Source organism: Nuphar pumila, chromosome 10 (assembly GCF_984573655.1).
Source record: "Nuphar pumila chromosome 10, dmNupPumi1.hap1.1, whole genome shotgun sequence".
In the NCBI taxonomy this organism is placed as follows: domain Eukaryota; kingdom Viridiplantae; phylum Streptophyta; class Magnoliopsida; order Nymphaeales; family Nymphaeaceae; genus Nuphar; species Nuphar pumila.
Genome location: NC_143258.1, coordinates 39,948,955 through 39,973,050, shown reverse-complemented (window position 1 = coordinate 39,973,050; position 24,096 = coordinate 39,948,955). Strand labels below are relative to the sequence as shown.

The 24,096-nt window shown below is 37.8% G+C and overlaps 1 protein-coding gene across 1 annotated transcript in view; it reads left to right on the top strand.

The window, feature by feature from the left end:
* The first annotated feature begins 12,216 nt into the window (after positions 1-12,216).
* The window catches only part of RBL14 (RHOMBOID-like protein 14), a 68,142-nt gene continuing 56,262 nt past the window's right edge, over positions 12,217-24,096 (top strand). Inside the window, exon 1 of the mRNA XM_090018954.1 lies at positions 12,217-12,566. Within this exon, the coding sequence (XP_089875080.1) occupies positions 12,366-12,566 (201 nt within the window). The 5' untranslated portion in view covers positions 12,217-12,365. The remainder of the gene's footprint in view (positions 12,567-24,096) is intronic.

The window sequence follows — 24,096 nt, the reverse complement described above, 5'->3', positions numbered from 1 at the left end:
CAATGTGGTTTAGCACAGACCCATCACTCATATATATATATATATATATATATATATATATATATATATATATATATATATATATATATATATATATATCACCAATCTCCTTCCTTCTTTGAGACACTTTCTCCCTCTTTTTTTGAAAGGCAAGCTGGGGTTAGGCCCCATTATTATTTACCATTGGGATTTGAACTCGCAATGTCCCACCACAAGGAGACATACAGTGACAACTCTTACCAACCACGTGGAGCCTCTGTTGGTGGGTTCTCCACCCTTTTTACCCCCTTCCACACTCTCTCTCTCTCTCTCTCTCTCAGCCTTGCATCTAAAATTTAGAAGTCATGAATTGTGATGTTGGTTCTCCTTTAAGATCTACTTAAGTAGTTAAGTTCATGTCATACCAACAACAAACATCACTTTCGCCCTTTCTGATTTACTTTATTCTTTTAATTTATCCGTGTTACTCTTCCTTTCTTGTGATTTTATTATATTTATGTGGCCACAACTCTTTGTTAATTTATTTCCACTTTCTATGTTTTCATTCATGTATAAAACCTTGCAGAGGTTGACACCCAAATTTTTTTTGGGTTCTAAACCAACATTCGGGTTGGCCTGACATAAATGCTATGACTTGTCTAAATTGAGATGTATGTTAGCACTCAAAAGGACTAAGGTGTGAACTTTTTTTAAATGGAAAAAAAAAATTGGGAGGCATGCCCAAACATCTCCAAGCACACTCATACATTTCTAAAAGATTACATTAAAAATTTCTATTCGATAAATATTTAAAAAAAAAACCATAAGTTTCAATGTTTTCAAGTATTTAAAAAAAAAATAGTTTTGCATCTTTTTACCCATAAACTAGCATCCTTAATCATTTTAAACCAAAAGTAGAGGTTTCTAGCTTTTCAACTAACCAAAAATCACTTCTATATGTTATTAGAGTGAAAAGTTATAGCCAAAACATGTTCTTGGTTTAAAAAATAATATGTTTGAAAAGTAGATCCCACTTTGAAGGCATTTTTTATATTTCAAATTATTGAATTTGGTGTTAAGCTCAAAAGACTGATTGTAACTGATGATGTTAGCTTTTCAATGCACCAAACTTTTTGTAAAACGAACTTATAAAACTCAAAGCATAAGTATTTAGTATATTAGAATAGGTCCAAACTTCCAATGGATAAGAGTCAGTTTAAGGGTTTGGAGCCAATCTTAGTGGGTTTGGACTCGATCCATATCTAGATCCAATTTATTATAACCATTCTAAAAAATTGGCACTGATCTATGTGGGTTGGATCTGATTCAAATTCTGATCCAATGAATTGTAAACAGTCGAAGGGACTGGCACCGATGACTTGAGTTATGCCACATTCTATCCTATATGTAAGCAAATTTTTTATTTTATTTTAACTCTAAAAAGATTTGGTTCCATGATAACTTTATAACAAGAATGAGACAAGTGATATTTTATAGCATTTAGATGCAAAACACCCTTGAAAGTGAACTCAACAAATGTACTCAGTTTAATTTAAAAATCAGTGTTTTTGCCCATACTACTAAAAGGATTTTGTTGTGCCATTCCGTTGCATCAAGCATGGAACAAGTGGTTTTACAATGTTTTCACGCAAAACATTCTTGAAAGTAAATTCAACCAAGTAGACCAAGACTAAATTAAATCTATACCTATAGAGGCATGGGTTTTGTTGAGTAAGGGCATTTGATGTAGATTTTAATATCAAAAGACTTGCTCGTTACTTGTTTTCTCTACATACTAGAATAAGTTAGGCTTAATTATTCGAAGGAAGATATTATATAATATTTTGAATTTGATTGGCTAGAAATAAGTTAGTTGTAATAGCATTCATCTTAATTTCAACTATAACTTGCGTTATTCTACTTTTTTTTCTATTATAAGCAAGCTTTTTATTTTAATTCAAAAATAATTTTGTTGCATGAGATAAGTAGTCTATTTGGCATTTAGATGCAAAACACCCGTAATGTGAATTCAACAAATATACTCAGTTTAATTTAAAAACCAACATTTTGGCCTATGTTGCTAACAAGATTTTATTATACTATTTTGTCACAGCAAGCATGACACAAGTGGTTTTATAATGTTCTCATGCAAAACATGTTTAAATTCAACCAAGTAAACCAAAATTAATTAAGTCTATACCCATACGAGGCACGAGTTCTTTTGAATAAGGGCATTTGAGGTCCTTTAAATTTTAAAGGATTTGCCCCTTGCTTTCTCTAATATGAAAATAAGTTGGACCTAATTATTTGGAGTTAAGTGATTTGCATGTAAATGTCAAGCATAAAAGCAGCACACACATATATAATAATGTGTAAGTTCCAAACCATTTATCTCTCAAACTATCCCACACCTTTTTAATAACCCACTTATATGTGGCTTAATCCAAATATACTGATGCTTTTATCATTGGTTATTCATTGAGAAACATGTTTCTGATCAAAACAATTTTATAAGAATTCTTGATTTTTAGTTAATCAAGTTTTTAGTGTAATATCTATTGTTTTTTTTTTGTTTAGCTAAAAATATATCTAAACATAAAAATTGTTTAAGCCAATACATGTTTTCTACTAAATAAAGCATAAAGATCACATTTACGCCTTTAGATTAAGTAAAAAACAAGTGTAAATGTTTGTTAAAGGGGTTTGAGATGGTCAGGGAGATAAATGACTTGAAACTTACACATTACTTTCTCTTTCTATTTATATATATACATAGAGAGAGATTTATTTTAACCAATAAAAGTGAAAATCGAGTAATTTAAAAAAAAAACAAAGATTTCACCTACAATGAAGCCAAGCATGATTCTTTATCTCTAACCTATTAAAAGTTTGAAAACCCATCAGTGATTTGGGATAATGAAGCACTAGGTCACATTTATAGCGTGTATACCCTTTTAGATGATCATCGAAGTATTTTTAGTTATAGTTATACACTGCCGGTCCCAAGCCCGGATAAAGGAGGAGGGTTGCGGTAGGCCCCAACATAAAAACTTAGTCATACCTTATGAATATGAACCAATATGAGAATTTCATCTGGGCGTTCTCTATTAAGCGACACGTTGTACTATAGGTTCGGAGGCAGTGATAAATGGGCAAGGGTTGCTAGGTCATCGCCCGGAAGCGACGCCTCACACCGGTGCCCGGGTGTGGTGTCAAATAGGCAAGGGTTCCTTCACTTTGTTGGACGAGTGGGGGTAAAGAAGTTAGTCCAAGACCATAAAATTAGGTTAGCCACTTGAAACATAGGGTCTTTAACTGGTAAGTTGGTAGAGTTAGTAGATGTTATGTGCAGGAGAAGATTGATATTTTATGTCTACAAGAGACCAAATAGGTAGGTGAGAAAACAAAAGTGATAGAACCTTGGGGATATAAGATTTGGTATATAGGAATAAATAGAAATAGAAAAAGAGTAGGAATTGTTATGAGTTGTGAGTTTATAGATAATATAGTTGAGGTCCATAGAAAGGGTGATAGGATTTTACTTATTAAATTAGTATTAGGTATGAATATTATTAATATTATTAGTGTTTATGCACTTCAAGTAGGTTTAGATGATTCTATTAAGCATCAATTTTGGAAAGATTTAGATAAAGTAGTACAAGGGATATCTTATGGAGAAAAGTTTTTCATCGGCGGTGACCTTAATGGACATGTAGGCATTAGTAGGGATAGATTTGAGAGTATCCATAGAGGCTATGGTATAGGAGAAAGAAACAAAAGTGGAGAAAATATTTTAGATTTTGGTTTGTCCTATGATATGATCTTAGCAAACACTTGGTTTAGGAAGAGGGAGTCTCACCTAGTAACATTTAAAAGTGGGATTAATACGAGTCAGGTAGATTTTTTCCTACTTAAAAAGAGAGATAGGGGTTGTTGCATCGATTGTAAGGTTATACCGGAAGAAAATGTAGTTACACAACATAGAGTCTTAATTTTAGATCTTAGAATTAGACAATGCCGCAAAAGTGATAGACATAGGATAGATCCTAGAATTAAGTGGTGGGCACTGAAAGGAGCTAAACAAGGTATGTTTGTAGAGCAGGTAGTTAAGGAAGTTGATTGGTGTCTCGAGGAGGATTCAGAATCAATGTGGAATAAGATAGCGGGTGGCATGAAAAAGGTGGCTAAGGAGGTATTGGGTGAGTCTAAAGGCGGTACACCGCTAGGTAAGGATACATCATGGTGGAACAAGATGTCAAATTAGCTATTAAGGTTAAAAGAGAGTGTTATAGAAATCTAAGTAAGAGTCATGATAATGAGAATTTAGAGAAGCATATGATAACAAAGAAGGAAGATAAAAAAATAGTTCGAAACGCGAGGGATAAGGTATACAAGGAGGTTTATGACAAGTTGGATACCAAAGAGGGCGAGAAGAATATTTATAGGCTTACAAAGATGAGAGATAGAAAGTCGAGGGATCTGAATATGGTTAGATGTATCAAAGATGAAACGCAAATGGTTTTAGTCAAAGATGAGGAGATTAATGAGAGATGGAAAAATTATTTTGATAAGCTATTTAATGGAAGTCATGCTTAGGATCTTGGAGACTTCTTCATTCCTTTTCATGAGATGAATCGTGACTTCATGCACAATATTCAAAAAAAAAATTACATAGGCTTTGAAGAAAATGAAATCAAGAAGGGCAGTTGGCCCATATGGTATACCTATCGAGGCTTGAAAATGCTTGAGAGAGAAAGGTTTAGAATGGTTGACAAATCTTTTTAACAAGATTTGGCGGACAAATAAGATCCCTAATGAGTGAAGGAAGAGTACTTTGGTGCTTCTATATAAGAATAAGGATGATATACAAGATTGCACAAACTATCATGGTATAAAACTCATGAGTCATACTAGGAAACTTTGGGAGAGGGTGATTGAGTCTAGGTTGAGGAAGGTTGTCATGATATCGGAGAATCAATTTGGTTTTATGCCTGAAAGATCAGCTATGGAAGTTATACATCTTCTTAGACAACTTATTAAGAGAAATAAAGAGAGGAACAAAGATTTGCATATGGTTTTTATTGATTTGGAGAAGGTATACAATAGAGTACCTAGAGACGTTCTCTGGTGGACAATGATGAAGAAAGGTGTTGCTCTCAAGTACATTAGTATAATTAAAGATATGTATGAAGAAGTAGTAACTAATGTTCGCACTTGTGGAGGAGTGACAACCAATTTTCCTATAACGGTTGGGTTACATCAAGGATCTGCTTTAAGCCCTTTCCTATTTGCTATAGTGATGGATGAGCTTACGAGATCAATTCAAGAAAATGTGTCGTGGTGTATGTTGTTTGCTGATGATATTGTTTTGATTGATGAGTCTAGAGCCGAGGTTAATGCTAAGTTAGAATTATGGAGACATACATTGGAAGCAAGAGGTTTTAATTTGAGTAAGAGTAAGACAGAATATATGGAATGTCGGTTTAGTAAGCAACGAAGTAGTGATGGGAGTGTAGTGAAGCTTGGTGAGCAAGAAATACCGGTAGATGATTGTTTTAAATATTTGGGATATATCATTCAAAAGTATAGAGAAATTGATGGAGATGTAAATCATAGGATAAAGGTTGGGTGGATAAAATGGAAAAGTGCAACTGGAGTGTTATGCGATCGTAGAATGCCATTGAGGTTGAAGGAAAAGTTTTATAGGACGACTATTAGGCCCGCTTTACTATATGGTATAGAATGTTGGGTTGCCAAGAGACATCATATTCAAAAAATGAGTTTAGTTGAGATGCGTATGCTTAGATGGATGTGTGAAAATACAATAAAAGATAAGATTCAGAGTAAGGAGATACGTAAGAAGGTAGGCATTGCACCCATTGAAAATAAGATGAGAGATAATCGTTTACGATGGTTTGGGCATATTCGACGAAGACCTAATGATGCTTCAGTTAGAAGGATGGAGAAATGGGAAAATATATTAGTTAAAAGAGGTTAGGGTAGGCCTAGGAAGACATGGATGGAGATGATAGGAAAGGATATGAATGCTTTGAACCTCATCGAGGGCATGTCATTGGATAGAAATGATTGGAGGAGAAGGATTCATATGGAAGACCCAGAATGATTTTCTTTTTTGGTTCATATCGCCGACCCCAATTGTTTTGGGATGAAGGCGTAGTTGATGTTGTTGTTGTTGTATCGAAGTATTTTTAGTAATCATAAACCAATCCCTTTTGTCTAGCATATTTGGTTTAAGTGTATTATATGTTTTAAATGACTTATATAACCATATAGGTTAGGGTATATGTTTTGCAAAAAGGAGGTTCATTGTTTGAATATAATTGTTTTCAGTTTTTACTCTGTGCAACACATAATTTGGTCGAGCTAGTTTTAGCTTGGGCTTTTCATGAGCTTATGCTTGGCTCGGCACACTACGAGTCGGAGTTTGAGTTGAGTCCATACAAGAGCATGTTTGAATGCTCGTCCAATGCATTGCACGGGATGAAATTCAAGTTTGTTACATATTTTATAACAAATGTTGGATGCATCCGCCGTATTCATATATGAGTGTAATTTTTGCTCCACCCCTGTTACAGAGAGATCGAGGATGGGGAACATAGGTATGAAAAAAAAGTTGAGAGAAGGGGTCCCCCGACTCTCTCATTCTCCTCTCCGCTCCTCTTTTCTCTCTCTCTCACCCCTGTGCATACCAGGCAAAGCCACCAGTGACCGACAGCCAATGAGGCCACCGATGACCAAATGGTTCTCTCTCTCTCTCTTTTCTTCTTTCTTCTCCTTTCTTTTTGTCCCTCTCTATGTTTCTCCCTTCTTCGTTCTTCTTCTTTTTTATTAGTTTTTTTTTATTATGTTAGATCTACTAGATAATTAAGATTTTTTCCTTGATTTTCCTTGATTAGGAGGTTTTTCTTTGATTTTTATTGATTAGGGTTTTTTCCTTTTATTTTCATTGATTAGGGTTTTAAATCAAACATCTTTAAATAGGGCTTGTTATTTAAATTTATTAGGGATTTCTTTTGATTTGATTAGGGCTTTGAATCAATATGAATATGAATATAGATTTATGATCTAGGGGTTTATAATTTATTTATAAAAAATATTTATATGAATTTTTATTTTATTTTTTTTGGATTTTGGTTTGTATATAAATATATTGCATTTTGGTTTTTGATTTTATGAATATAAATTTTTGTATTTCGCTTTTTGGTATAAAAATATGAATATGATTTATTTTCTTGCATTTTTGGTTTTTGGTTTGTATATAAAATGATTATGAATATGCATTTCAAGGTTTTTGGTTTGTATATAAAAGATCTGAATTCTTATTTTTTTTCTCAAATTACCCAAAATTTGAACACTTTTTTTTGTACTTGGATCCAATTTGATATCTATATTCGGAGCTAAAATCTATAATTTTTTTGATAAATTTTCATAATTAGATCTAATAAGACAACAATTATAGCTTATATATATATATATATATCAAATCTTATCTTTTTTAAATTGCTAAAATTTTAAATATTTTTTAGTTTTTAGATCCAACTTGATATTTATGTGTGAAGTTAAAATCCATAATAAACATGTTAAAACACTCATATGGTTGAGCGGATTCGATCATACAATCCAAAAATGAAGTAATCTGACCCATTATCTATGACTTTCTAAATTGTCTTCACATCATCATCAAAGAATAGATATTTGAAACATAACATTGGAGTACCAAACAAACGTTAAGCTTGGTATGGTACAGTTGTTATGGAACAAATATAACTAGTGTTATGTTTTATCTTTTTTGTTCATTTCATCTAATACTGGATAAGCTATCAAACTTACCCAAAAAGGGTGAAACCCAAACAGCCTGTGCTTTGTCACGGGAGACCTAAAGGGTTTTACCAATCGGAGCCCAACCAAGGTGTAGTAGGTGGTGGGGTTTTTCCCTTGGATTATCCAAGAAAAAAAAAGTATGCTGGGGGCATTGTTGTAAGTATCGGCTGATTTGTTTCGTATCAGCCCAAAATCCATTCAAAACGAGCCAATTCAGCTTATGTTTTAAACATCTTTTCAGAATCGTTTAAAACTTTTTTAATATTATTTAATAATTTTTTGACACGTGACCTTTGCTAGTTAAAAAATTGGTTGACCAGCTTGATTCGGTTTAGAATCCGAATGGGCCGATTCCCTGAATCATTTTGAAAATCAATTAAGATCTCATACGATTCTAACAGCATTCTGCTGAGGAACCGTGGTGGTTATGGAGCATGGTTTGGGTCCTCTTTTCAAGAACATGACCGGTTTAAATTCTCCAATTCCCTTTTCTCAGTGTTGCCATTATTGTTGGAATTTGGCTTGTTGAATCGACAAATAAACAATATGACATGAGTTTTTTTTTTTTAATAATTTTTTAAAAATATTTAAAATGTTTTCTTGACACATGTCATCTATTGGTTAAAAATTGGTCCGTTCAACTCGATTTGGTTCAGAATGGGATTAGGCAATTTCCTGAATCGTTTTGAAAACCGATGCAGGGTGTATAGGATTCTGACAACATTGCTTAGCGCCAAAGAAATGGAGACGTAAATACGAGGAAGGAATAAAGCCATAACCACGTATTCCATCGTCTCCCTCTTTGTTTCTCTCTCGGCTGGAGTGGAACCACGCGATTCATCTCTTCTCGAAATCTCCAACAGGCTTAACACAAACGCACACGCACAGATAGAGGAAGGCGCTACCAACCGGAATTCAATAAAATGATACATTCATTTATACACATCACGAAGATATTTAGAAATATGAAATCACATTCCATAAAATGATACATTCATTTGAAGCATGTTTTCATGATACAATTTTACAAGGAAGGCATAATCAAATGAAAAATAACTTCATGCAAGCATGGATACAGACACATTAAACATTGCAATATATTCAAATCATTCATATCAAAATAATATCAAACATGTACCTACAACAAACACACTCCAATATCCCACTAACTACTATCATGCCTAGCATAGAATCCGTACTTTAAAAATAAGAAAACTTATATTTTTCATACATTAAAATCATGCTAAGCATGATCTCCAAACTCCATCAAAGCAATCCTAGATATCTACAACTAAGTGAGTATGAATAAAAAAGTGTTGCATCCAAGAAATTAAATAACATGTGATGCACTTGCATCACTTACTCACCACGGATATTTACCCGATTTGAATTGCTTTTGCCTTTGTATTTTTTTATTTATTTTTGCATTACATTTTTAGCCGCATGCGATGCTTAGCACTAAGAATCACACAATTAGCTCAACAACGTACCTGCAAAGTACAAATATACAAAACAATACAAGGAGGAGGCTTGACCCCTCCATGGCAAAAAAGGAAACAGGGAGGGGTCAGAGTCCCTCCCTCGCATACTGTAAGACACGGAGGGGGATCGGCCCCTCCCTGGCAATAAAAAAGGGAGGAGGCTCAACCACTTTCTCTCATCCTGTAAGACAGGGAGACAGGGAGGGGACACAACCCCTCTCTGGCGAAAAAAATAACATGGAGGGGGCTCGATCCCTCCCTGGCAAAAAAAAACATAGGAGGGGGCCGAGCCACTCCTTCACATCCCGTAAGATAGGGAGACAGGGAGGGAGCTCGGCCCCTCCCTGGTGAAAAAAAAAATAGGGAGGGGGCTCAGCCCCTCCCTGGCAAAAAAAAAAATTAATAAATAAGGGAGGAGGTTGAGCCCCTCCCTTGCATCCCGTAAGACAGGGAGATAGGGAGGGGGCTCGACCCCTCCCTGGCAAAAAAAAAAAAACAAGGAGGGGGCTCGGTCCCTCCCTGGCGAAAAAAAGGGGAGGAGCCGAGCCCCTCCAGCGCAACTCGTAAGACAGGGAAACAGAGGGGAGGGAGGGGGAGGGCTCGACCCAGGGGGAGGGCTCGGCCCCTCCCCGACAAAAAAAGCACAGAGAGGGGGCCGAGCCCCTCCATCGCACCCCGTAAGACAGAGAGGCTCGGCCCCTCCCTGGCGAAAAATGAAACTGCCGATGATGCAGCAGAAAGAGAGAGGGGAGTCAGGGGTTACCTGAGCCGAAGGGGGAGGTGTCGCCGGGGAAAAGAGGTCATCGGTCGAGAGAGCCTCCTAGAGAGCAAGGTCAGAGAGGGACGGTGATGAGGAGATCGTCGGCGTAGTCGCCGACAGCTCTAGTCGCCAGTGGCTGTTGGGGAAACGAGAGGAGACACAATGAGGGGGGGTTCTCGGGGTCGTCAAGGTGTCTGCCAGACACAAGAAGGAAGAGGTGGTCGGGGCGGTCGCCGAAGAGAGGTAGGTGGCTGAGGCGAGCAGCGCGCGCGCGCGAGCGAGCGAGCGAGCGAGAGAGAGAGAGAGAGAGAGAGAGAGAGAGAGAGAGAGAGAGAGAGAGAGAGAGAGAGAGAGAGAGAGAGAGGAGTTAATTTTGTGCCCTAGATGGACGTTTTACATCAAAAATTAGCGACAGATTCACGATGAAACAATTCTGTTGTCAACACCAACGCTACTTAGCGACGGATTCACGACAAAAATATTCCGTCGCAAACATCGTCGTTAATCAATGATGAAAAAAAGTCATCGCTATTCTGTTGTTAAGTTGCGACATAGTTTGCGATGGATGTAATTTCGTCGTTACTTAGCGATGGGTTTGGCAACGGAATTGTTCCGTCGCAAATCTCGCAACTAAATCAAATTTTAGGGACGGTTCATCTTCTCTCGCTAATCCATGGCAAAATTGTGATGGATTATTTTCATCGCAAATTTCTATCGCTAATTGACGTTTTTATTGTAGTATTGGTTTTATGAATATAAATTTTTGTATTTCGCTTTTTGGTATAAAAATATGAATATGATTTATTTTATTGCATTTTTGGTTTTTGGTTTGTATATAAAATGATTATGAATATGCATTTTAGGGTTTTTGGTTTGTATATAAAAGATTTGAATTCTTATTTTTTTCTCAAATTACCTAAAATTTGAACACTTTTTTTTGTACTTGGATCCAGAGCTAAAATCTATAATTTTTTGATAAACTTTTATAATTAGATCTAATAAGACAACAATTAAAGCTTATATATATATATCAAATCTTATTTTTTTTAATTACTAAATTTTTAAATATTTTTTAGTTTTTAGATCCAACTTGATATCTGTGTGTGAAGTTAAAATCCATAATAAACATGTTAAAACACTCATATGGTATATGGTTGAGGTTGATCATACAATCCAAAACTGAAGTAATCTGACCCATTATCTATTACTTTCTAAATCATCATCAAACAATAGATATTTGAAACAAACATTGAACTTGATACAGTTGTTATGAGAACTTGGTACAGTTGTTATGGAACAAATATAACTAGTGTTATGTTTTATCTTTTTTGTTCATTTCATCTAATACTGGATAAGCTATCAAACTTACACAAAAAGGGCGAAACCCAAAGCTTTGCTTTGTCATGGGAGACCTAAAGGGTTTTACCAACCGGAGCCCAGCCAAGGTGCAGTAGGTGGTGGGGTTTTTCCGGTGGAATATCCAAGAAAAAAAAGAAAAGTATGTTGGGGGCATTGTTGTAAGTATCGGCTGATTTGTATCGTATCAGCCCAAAATCCATTCAAAACGAGCCGATTCAGCTTATGTTTTAAACATCTTTTCAGAATCGTTTAAAACTTTTTTAATATTATTTAATAATTTTCTGACACGTGACCTTTGCTAGTTAAAAAATTGGTTGACCAGCTTGATTCGGTTTAGAATCCGAATGGGCCGATTCCCTGAATCATTTTGAAAATCAATTAAGATCTCATACGATTCTAACAGCGTTCTGCTGGGGAACCGTGGTGGTTATGGAGCATGGTTCGGGTCCTCTTTTCAAGAACATGACCGGTTTAAATTCTCCAATTCCCTTTTCTCAGTGTTGCCATTATTGTTGGAATTTGGCTTGTTGAATCAACAAATAAACAATACGACATGAGCTTTTTTTTTAATAATTTTTTAAAAATATTTAAAATGTTTTCTTGACACGTGTCATCTATTGGTTAAAAATTGGTCCGTTCAACTCGATTTGGTTCTGGGATTAGGCAATTTCCTGAATCGTTTTGAAAACCGATTCAGGGTGTATAGGATTCTGACAACATTGCTTAGCGCCAAAGAAATGGAGACGTAAATACGAGGAAGGAATAAAGCCATAACCACGTATTCCATCGTCTCCCTCTTTGTTTCTCTCTCGGCTGGAGTGGAACCACGCGATTCATCTCTTCTCGAAATCTCCAACATTCTTAACACAGGCGCACACGCACAGACAGAGGAAGGCGCTACCAACCGGAATTCAAGACGAAGAAGAAGGGGAGAGAGAGAGAGGATGGACAGGAGGCCATGGAGAGGGATGCTTCCATTTCTGGCGCTGAACGTGGCGAACGAGTTCTATCGGCTGGAGAGGAAGCCGCCGGTGACGGCGGGGCTGCTACTGGCCAACACCTTGGTCTATCTGAGGCCAGGCCCCCTCCACACCATCCTCCCCACCATCGATGAGGTGTGGTTCAACCCCCACATCATTATCAAGGTTGCTCCTCTCCCCCCTATCTCTCCCCTCTCTCTCTCTTGATCCGAAGATTTTGTTCTCCCACAATTTCATTTTCCATGTTTTTCTTGTCATTTGGTTGGTGTTGTTTTGCCCCAATCTGGTGCTATTTAGTTTCATTCATGGAATTAAGTTAAGTTCGAAGGATTTGCCAAGGGAAAAGGGATTTATTCTTCTTTCTCTTATTGATTGTTTCATTTATTTGTGGCTGGGACTGGTTGGATAGTCGTGGCCCCTTGTCCACCTGTTCGGTCGGTTCAGGCAGCCTCCGGGCCATGGGTGGCCTGGCAATGGGCTGCGCTTCACAGAGCTGCGGCTCATTTATGGCTGGCTGGCCTGTTGCAAATCCCTATTCAGTATTTCAATTGTTCATTGTTGTTTTGTGACAGTAGTCTTCTATATGGCAAAACAACTTTTATTTACTAATAGAAGAGCAACATGCAACAGTATGATTCCTTCAGCAAGATCAAACACATAAAGAACAGGTGTTGATTATTGAGCACTCTAACCCTACGAAAGATACATTAATGAGCGCTGACTTGGTGGAAGGGAAAAAGCTCCTCTGGTCTCCATAATCTTGCTAAGAGAAGTGATCAAACTATATATGCTTTGCTCAAGTTACAGTAGCTAGCTTAAAAAAACATGTACCCACACTTTCTTTCCAATCAGATCATAGCATTTGTATCTTTTTTTACCCTCAGATAAACCAAGAAAGCAAAACAAAACATACACAACCAAACACCTTCAATATATCATAAGTTTGAAAGAGAGATATGCTTTTTAGTACTCCAGAAGGCATACAATTTATTTGATAAATGCTCAGTTGAACTGCATGCATCAGCCCAAAATCTATGTCACATGGGTGCGGGGGTGCAGCAAAAATATAAAAAATTATATATATATATATATATATATATAAAGTCCAAAAGTTGGACATAAATGACTCTGGGTGCGTTGACTGCACCCAGGGTCAGGTTGACCGCATCGGGTGCGGGCACGACGCGGGTGCGGGTGCGACGCGAGTGCGGCACCTAGTTGAAGAGTCCCCGTGACATAGCCCAAAATCCTTTAGGTACTTTTCCATCAAATAAAAGAGCTCTTGTTGTTTCCAAGATATGTTTGTTTTTCCTCTCTGCTACACCATTTAACTTAGAAGTGTAAGGACAAGTTTTTTGGTGAACCACACCTTTCTCTTGTAGAAATCTTTAAAATACATAGCTAATGTATTCACCACCAGAGTCAATACGCAGAATTTTAATCTTAGCTACAAATTGATTTTCAACCATGACACAAAAGTTTTTAAAAAATTAAAAAAAAATCACTTTTACTTTTCATAAAGTATATCCAAGTAAACATTGTAGAGTCATCTATGAAAGTCACAAAATAGGATGATCCTTCTTTTGACACAACAGGAGAAGGACCCTATGTTAGATTTTGAAATAACACCAGAACCAATCAACAAAGAAGAAGAGGACGCATGATTTTGGGGCTGAATCAATCATGTCTTCTCCTAGATGATACATAACCTATTTCCTTTCCTTTATATAAGAGATACAATAATTTTAATAGACATAATAGTCCAACAACATAAACATTGTTACAAGTATGCCCCAATAAACGCACCCACACAATATACAGTCAATATACAATTTGGATCTGGACCAGATCTAAACTGATCCAACCCATTATCACGATACTTTAATAGCCTCCCTCAAGTTGTGCATGGTCATGTACCATGGACAACTTGCCCTTTAAAAACCAAAATCTATTCTTCGTCATTGATTTTTTGTAGAAATGAAGTGAGGTTCAATATCTTTATCTTCAACTTTTTGTCAGATGAAATGCAGATCTATCTCAATGTGCTTTGTCCTACTCTGATAAATATGATTAAACGATATTTTGATGGCGCTCTGATTGTCACATAGTAAAGTAGATTTTGAGATCGGTTCCCCCAACTCATTCAACAAATGCCTTGTCCAAGTAACTTCAGCAGTTGCTTCAGCAGTAGATCGATATTCAGCTTCAGTACTTGATCTAGCCACTACTTTCTGTTTTCTATAATTCATTCTTTCCAAGAAAGATGCAATATCCCGAAACGAACCTTCTTTCATCAGGATCTCCTGCTCAATCCACATCACTGTAGACAGTGATGTCATGCATACCTTTACTTTTCCAATTTTTCTTATATAGAAGCCCATCTCCAACTGTACCCTTCAAATACCGCAATATTCTCGTGACTGCATCCATGTGCCCTGTTTGTGGTTCATACATGAACTGTGACACTTAGTTGACTGAATAAACAATGTTAGGTTCAGTAAAGGTAAGATATTAAATCATGTCAACTATACTTCGATATCTTGTAGGATCCATGTAGAGCTCTCCATCCTGTGAACTGAGTTTTGATGTAAAACACTTGGCGTAGATAAAGGCTTGCAATCCTTCATGCCAGACTTTCTCAACAAATCCAATGTATACTTGTGCTGCGTTAGGGTCAAGTAATCATCATTTCTGTCCACTTCAACTCCAAGGAAATATCGCAAGTCCTCAAGATCTTTCATCTTAAACCTCCGACTTAAGAGTCTCTTTATTTCTTCAATGTGATTATTTGAGTTTCCTATAACAATGATATCATCGACATATATCAACACAAGGTAATCACACCTTCACTTTTGAAGATGAATAATAAAGGATCCAAGAGAGATCGGCAGAACCCATGTTTTTGTATTTACAAGGAGAAACTTTCAAACCACGAGCGCGATGCTTGTTTCAAACCATAGATGGCTCTTCTTAGTCTGCATACATGTATCCCTAGGTCTCCTTCAACATATCCAAGGGGTTGCTCCATGTAGATTTCTTCCTTCAAATCTCCATGGAGGAATGCATTCTTGACATCTAATTCACTTAATTCTACTCATGATCAACAACTAAAGATAATATAATTCTTATTGCCCTCATCTTTACCACAAGACTGAAGGTTTCATCATAATCCTGACCATATTCCTGAGTGAACCACTTTGCAATAAGTTTGGCCTTGTATCATTCTATGTGCCATCAGGTTTGTACTTTATTTTGTAAACCCGACCTTGTATCATTCTATGTGCCATCAGGTTTGTACTTGATTTTGTAAACCCACTTTGAATCAACAACATTTTTATCAGTGGGTCTGAGAACAATTTTTCATGTTTGGCATTAATGTAGTGCTTCCATTTTTTCATTCATGACTTCAATCCATTTATTTGATTGCACAACTTGGTAAAATGCCATGGGTTCATCATGCTTCTCAATCTAAGATAAAAATAGCTGAAAATTCATAGAAAAATTTTCATAACTAACCTACCTCTCAATAGGATGTCTGATTCTAGCTGACCTCCTCATGTTATCTTGAGTCACATGATTATCTTGTTCTACTTTCTGAACAGGAGGAGAATCTTTTTCTTTTCTCACATAGATATACCCTTTGAATTTATCAATATGAGGGGCTTGCGGGCTTGCACCTTCTTCAACACGTGAAGCTCCACCTTCTTGAACGCCAGATGGAGATAAGCCTACTTGACTTGAGTTGATGTCATCCTTATCAACAGATTATGCCTCCTAAATACACTGGGATGAGTAATCACCATTGATACTCGCCTAAGTCACAGGGACTCGGCAAAATAGGTGCCACACCTGCGTTGATGCGTCGCGATGTGGGTGCGCGTGCAGGTGCGGTCAACACGACCCTGGGTGTGGTCAATGCACCCAAGGTCATTTTCGTCCACTTTTCGGCGTTAAAAAAAAATTCTCCGATGAAAAGGAGGATTAGGGCAAATTTTTTTTTGCCCTAATTTCTCCTCTCCTCTCCCGCTCAGCTCGAGCTCTCTCCTACCGACGCCCCGAAGCCATTTCCTAGGCTCCTCCTCTCCTTTCACAGGTACGTACCCTCTCTCGCTCTATTCTTGTGTTGGCAGGGGAGGGGCCGAACCCCCCCTTCTCCCTCTGATTTCGGCAGGGGAGGGGCCGAGCCCCCCCTTCTCCCTCTGATTTCGGCAGGGGAGGGGCTGACCCCCCCCCCCCCTCTCACTCTCTTGTTGGGTCGGCAGGGGAGGGGCCGAGCCCCCCCTTCCCTTCTCGCTCTCTTGTTGGGTCGGCAGGGGAGGGGTTGAGCCCCCCTTGCTCCCTCTGTTTTCGGTAGGGGAGGGGCCGAGCCCCCCTCTCGCTCTCTTGTTGGGTCGGTAGGGGAGGGACTGAGCCCCTCCTGCTCCCTCTATTTTCGGCAGGGGAGGGGCCTGTAATGAGATATACGGAAAAACAAAGAGTGCGATAAGCACTTACAACATCCACCAATGGACAAACAAAAGGAATAACACCCAAATCCACAAAGAGACAACACAATATAAAAATATAAATGTCTCTTATTGAAAAGAGAGAGAGCTCTCAAGAGTGAAGAATACAAGAGGGGGGCACCCCTATATATACAAAAAGAAAGGGAGAGAGGGGTGGTCTTATGGCCTAAAAAGAAGTGCCACAAAGGGGGCTCCCCATGGAGTCGTTGGGAGCCCCCAACGGTCACAAATGTGACCGTTGGGGGCCCCATCGACTCAATGGTGGGGCTCCTTATGTGGGTAAAAAACAAAAACAAAAAACAAAAAAAGAATGTGCAAAATAAATACAAAAATGGGGAAAATAACAAGTACCCCTATCGGGTACTTGTGAAATGACTAAAATACCCCTATTGGGTATATTAGACAATATATATATATATATATATATATATATATATATATATTACATGTATTTTAACACCCTCCCTCAAGCTTTTCGGGGATATAACCGAAAGCTTGTTAAGGAGAAACAAAAAACGAGGAGCAACAAGGGCTTTAGTGAAGAAGTCAGCTAACTGGTACTCGGATGTGACGTAAGGTAGTGCTATGGTTCCTCTTAGGTATTCATCACATACGTAATGGCAGTCCATCTCGATGTGCTTAGTACGCTCATGGAAGGTGTGATTGCTTGCAATGTAAATTGCGCTTTTGTTGTCACAACACATCTTCGAAGGAGTAGAGATGACAATGCCCATATCATTGATGAGACTTCTTAGCCATACAAGTTCCATGGTTGTAGTGGCCATAGCACGATATTCCGCTTCCGTTGAGGACAAGGATACTTTGTGTTGCTTCTTGCATCTCCAAGAAATCATAGAGTCACCTAAGAAAACACAAAAACCCGTAGTTGAGACTTGAGACTCTGTCATTGAGATTTCCTCCTCAATCAACATCAGTATAAGCAATTAAATCAAGTGATGAAGAGGAGGAAAGAAAAACTCCCTTAGTTATGGTGTTTTTAATGTATCTGACAATCCTTAAGACTGCACTCATGTGCACGGTTGTAGGTGCATGTTGAAACTGACTAACAGAGTGGACAACATGAGCTATGTCTGGCCGAGTGATGGATAAATAGGTTAGAGACCCAACAAGTTGACGGTAGGGAGTAGGATCCTTGAGAGGTGTTCCATCTTCCAATCTTAACTTTGCATTGATGACTTCAGGGGTTTCTGTTTTCTTATCATCAGAGATACCAGACTTGGAACAAATGTCGGCAACAAGTTTCATCTGAGAGAGAATGTACCCTCGAGGAGAGTACGCCACTTCAATTCCTAAAAAGTATCTTAAGAAACCAAGGTCAGACATGTCAAAATTTTCTTTTAAAACTTTCTTAATATCATTAATTCCTTGCTCATCACTTCTAGCGATGATCATATTATCAACATAAAGTAGTAGAATAACTACTGAAGACCCTGCACTTTTCACAAACAAAGCAGTGTCAGTATAACAAACAACAACAACAACAACAACTACGCCTTCATCCCAAAACAATTGGGGTCAGCGATATGAACCAAAAAAGAAATTCATTTTGGGTCTATAACATGAACGAAAATTTAAACTTGTCATTACATTACTAAATCTATCATGCCAAGCCATTGGGGCTTGTTTCAAACCATATAATGCCTTTTTAAGTATAAAATTTTTATTTTTACCAATACATACTCCTGGTGGAGGATCCATGTAAACCTCTTCATTTAATTCACCATTTAGGAATGCATTCTTAACATCTAGTTGATAGATAGGCCATTTTTTAACTGACGCAACGACGATAAGAGTCCTAACACTAGTCATCCTAGCTACGGGTGCGAAAGTTTCTTCATAGTCTATACCGTATTCTTGAGCGTATCCTTTTGCTACTAATCGGGCTTTATAGCGTTCTAATGAACCATCACTTTTAGTTTTAATTTTGAAGACCCATTTATATCCAATCGATCTCTTTCCAGTGGGTAATAAAGTTATTTCCCAAGTTTTGCCTTTTCAAGGGCACTAAGCTCTAAGTTCATAGCTTCAACCCATTGGGGAATGTTTTTGGCTTCATTATAATGTGAAGGTTCATGAAATGAGTGTAACACAATTAGACACGCTCTATACCTTGGAGTTAGAGACTCATAGGAAACAAACCTATTAGGAGGATTGAAGATTCGGCCGGATCTCCTTAAAGAGGTTTCTTCTATGTTGGACCCTTAAGAGTATTTTTCTAAGGCGCTCATTTGAGCTTGTTGACCATGCCTAACATAGGTTTGGATTGGTCTATCACTTTCATTTTCAACATTGTTAAGAGGAATATCCTCTAGGTCATTTAACGACTCATTAGAGATTTCCTCTTCTTGAGGAGTCTCATCTTCTTGGGAGAGAAGATCAAATAAGAAAGCATATTCACTTTCGTCAATATCTTTAGTTTTCATAAAACCATTTTCATTTTCCAAAAATGTTACATCTTTGGATACATAGAGTTTGTTATTTTTCAAGTCAAAACATCTAAAACCCTTTTGATTTTCTCCATATCCTAAGAAAACACATTCAATAGCTTTAGGAGATAATTTGTCTCTTTTATGTGTAAGGACAAAACATTTACACTTGAAAATTCTTAATCTATTGAAATCGGGTGTTCTTTTAAATAGTTTTTCATATGGAGATGTATTTTGTAAGGATGAATATATCATTCTATTTATTAAGTAAGTTGAGGTTAAGGCGGTTTCGGCCAAAAAACTCTTTGGAATTTCTTTGGAAATAAGGAGTGTCCTAGTGGTTTCCATGATGTGTTTATGCTTTCTTTCGGCTAAACCATTTTGTTGAGGAGTCCTAGGACACGATCTTTGATGACAAATTCCATTTATTTCTAAATAATTTTGAAATTCATTTGATAGATATTTTCCACCCGAATCAGATCTAAGAGCAAAGATATTACTTGAAAATTGATTTTTGACTATCATATGAAATTTCTTGAAGAAGTCAAAGACTTCGGATTTTAAATTGAGAAAGTAGATTCACACATACCTAGTGTAGTCATCAATGAAGGTAACGTAATAGGAGTATCCTCCCTTAGACATGACCGGAGAAGGACCCAAACGTTCGAATGGACTAACTCAAATGGTCTTTTGGACACAAAAGTTCGATTTGAAAAAGGAGTGGATTTCATTTTGCCAAAAATACAACTTTTGCAAACAAAATGTTTCTCATTATAAAATTTCTTTCTAAATGGAAAAGAGTACATTTTTGAGAAACTTGGATGTCCAAGTCTTTGATGTCAAATTTCAATATTTTTATCTTGGACATGGTTACAAAAAGAGTTAGTTGAAAGTTTCAAGTTGCTCATGTAATAAAGATCTCCCCTCCTATGGCCTTGCCCAATCTGCTTCCCGGACCAGAGATCCTGTATAGAGCAATCCTTAGTTGAGAAGGAGATTTCACATCCATGATCACAAATTTGAGCAACAAAGAGGAGATTTAAATTAAGTTGAGGTACCACTCTCACGTTTGGCACAAAGAAATCTTTGGAAAAATTTAAAGTTTCAAAACTTTTTACTTGTAAAGATGTACCATCGGCAGTTGAAACATAGGAGTTTTTAGAGTTATTACACAAATCGGAAAACTCATTTTCAAGAGGGGTCATATGAAAGGAAGCTCCAGAATCAAGGATCCAAGAAGACATACCTGGAGGAGAGGAAGAAGCTATGGCGACACCCGAGGTTGATGGTATCTTGAGTAGAGTTTGTAGTGCTTCCGATAGTTGAGCAAGAGAAAAAGACTTCTTCCCTTTGATAGTTTCCTCCTTCTTTCGAGTAACTTCTTCAACAGAGGCAACCTTATTTTTAGGTTCTTCATTCAACTTAGGGAAATTAGGTCTTATATGACCCGGTTCTTGGCAATGATGGCAAATGGCTTTTCTATAGTTGCCATTATAATTATTTTGCCTTACAAAGTGTGGAGGCTTATAGGCTTTTACATGGTTGCTGGGTTTAGATACGGCCAAAACGTCATCTTCTCCTTTAATCATGCCAATACGAGTTTCTTCTTGGCATATTTCGGCTATGGCATCTTCCATGGGAAGAGGCTTAGATCTATGAAGAAGGGAAGATCTAACTTGTTCATATTCATGCCTAAGCCCATGTAGAAATTGGAAAAAATGTTCTTTTTCCATTTGTTCTCTTTTTAGTTCCACATCCACACTAGAAACCCACTTTGGTTCTAGTAAAGATAGCTCATCCCATAAGGGTCCAAGAGTGCTAAAGTAATCCCTTACACTCATTTCTCTTTGCTTGATAGTCCGAATTTTTTCTTGGAGGAAGAATTGACGAGCAAGGTCTTTTTGAGTAAACATACCTTTCATAAAGAACCATGCTTCATTAGCCATCCGAAATTTAGCAATGTTGGCGCAAATTTTGAGCTCCACATTGTTCATGAACCAAGCAAGAATCTTTGCATGCTTACTTTCCCAATCTTCCACTTTAGATTGGTGATCTTCAATGGCCTTCATGCGGGCATTTCCTTCGAGAGCTTTTTTTTTATCACCATCCATCTTGGTGAGTTGGAGTTGTGGTTCTGGAATGGTGCCCATAACGTATCCCCAAAGTTTTTTACCTTTGAGGTTGTTCTCCATGGCGGCGGCCCACATCATGTAGTTGGAGCCATTAAGCTTGAAGGAGAGATCAATCTTTTGTTCCCCTTTCATTTAATCTCTCACGAGAAGACAAACAAAGAGAGATAAAAAAAAAAACAATATATAACTACTCAACTAGCTATATTAAGAATCAAGAGCATACACAAGGCTCTGATACCATGTAATGAGATATGCGGAAAAACAAAGAGTGCGATAGGCACTTACAACATCCAACAATGGACAAACAAAAGGAATAACACCCAAATCCACAAAGAGACAACAACAACAACAACAACTATGCCTTCATCCCAAAACAATTGGGGTCGGCGATACGAACCAACAAAGAAAATCATTCTGGGTCTTCCACATGAATCCTTTTCCTCCATTCATTTCTATCCAATGCCATGTCCTCGGTGAGATTCAAAGCATTCATATCCTTTCCTATCACCTCCATCCATGTCTTCCTAGGCCTACCCCGACCTCTTTTAACCTATGTCACATGGGTGCGGGTGCGGGTGCGACACGGGTGCGGCGCAATTTCAAAAATTTTGGACACAGGGACTCGGCTATATATATATATATATATATATATATATATATATATATATATATATATATATATATATATATATATATATATATATATATATATATAAGACTCGGTCAAAGTTGTGCCCATTAGGGGACAGGTGATGAGTTGTGAAGGCATTCTGTACACTTTCTTCATACAGGAATAATTCACTTTTGGGCACTTTCTTCATACACTGTAATAATTCACTTTCTTCGTACAGGAAAAAACCACAAAAACTTGAGTTGTGCCCATTCTGTACTTAAAACTTGAAAGTGTACAGGTTTTTTAGTTGTGATGGGTTTTTTTCCTTACAGCTGTAGCCCAGAAAATAAAAAAAAAAATTAAAAAAAAAAATTCCAAAAAATGGACCAAAATGACCCTGGGTGTGTTGACCACACCCAGGGTCGGGTTGACCGAGTCCGAGCCACACCCGTGTCCGCACCCATGTCGGTGCGTGTCGACGCGGGTGCGGCGACCTTGGAACTGAGTCCGTGTGACATAGCTTTTAACTAATATATTTTTCCATTTCTCCATCCTTCTAATTGGAGCATCATTAGGCCTTCGTCGAATATGTCCAAACCACCGTAAATGATTCTCTCTCATCTTATTTTCAATGGGTGCAACGCCTACCTTCTTACGTATCTCCTTGTTTCGAATCTTATCTTTTATTGCAATTCCACACATCCATCTCAGCATACGCATCTCAGCTACACTCATTTTTTGAATATGATGTCTCTTGGCAGCCCAACATTCCGTACCATATAGTAAAGCGGGCCTAATAGTCGTCTTATAAAACTTTCCCTTCAGCCGCAATAGCATTCTACGATCGCACAACACTCCAGTTGCACTCTTCCATTTCATCCACCCAACCTTTATCCTATGATTTACATCTCCATCAATTTCTCCATACTTTTGAATGATAGATCCCAAATATTTGAAAGAATCATCCACCGGTATTTCTTGCTCACCAAGCTTCACTACACTCCTATCACTACTTTGTTGCTTACTAAATCGACATTCCATGTATTCTGTCTTACTCTTACTCAACTTAAAACCTCTTGCTTCCAATGTCTGTCTTTATAATTCTAACTTAGCATCCCAGCTCTAGACTCATCAATCAAAACAATATCATCAGCAAACAACATACACCACGACACATTTTCTTGAATTGATCTCGTAAGCTCATCCATCACTATAGCAAATAGGAAAGGGCTTAAAGCAGATCCTAAAAATATAAATGTCTCTTATTGAAAAGAGAGAGAGCTCTCAAGAGTGAAGAATACAAGAGGGGGCACCCCTATATATACAAAAAGAAAGGGAGAGAGGGGTGACCTTATGGCCTAAAAAGAAGTGCCACAAAGGGGGCTCCCCATGGAGTTGTTGGGAGCCCCCAACGATCATAAATGTGACCATTGGGGGCCCCATCGACTCAATGGTGGGGCCCCTTATGTGGGTAAAAAACAAAAACAAAAAACGAAAAACGAATGTGTAAAATAAATACAAAAAGGGGAAAATAACAAGTACCCCTATTGGGTACTTATGGAATGACTAAAATACCCCTATTGGGTATATTAGACAATATATATATATATATATAAACATATATAGATTACATGTATTTTAACAGGGTCGAGCCCCTCCCCCCTCTCGCTCTCTTGTTGGGTCGGCAGGGGAGGGGCTGAGCCCCCCCTGCTACCTCTATTTTCGGCAGGGGAGAGGCCGAGCCCCCCCTCTCGCTGTCTTGTTGGGTCGGCAAGGGAGCCCCTCCCCCCTCTCTCTCTCTTGTTGGGTCGGCTGGGGAGGGGCTGAGCCCCCCCTGCTCCCTCTGTTTTCGGCAGGAGAGCTGGTCGAGCCCTCGTCCTTGCTCCCTCTTATTTCAGGAGAGGGGCTAAGTCCCTTCCTGTTTTTTTGGCAGGGGAGGGGCAGATCCCCCTCCTTGCTTCTAATTTTATATATATTTTTATATCAAAATAATGTATG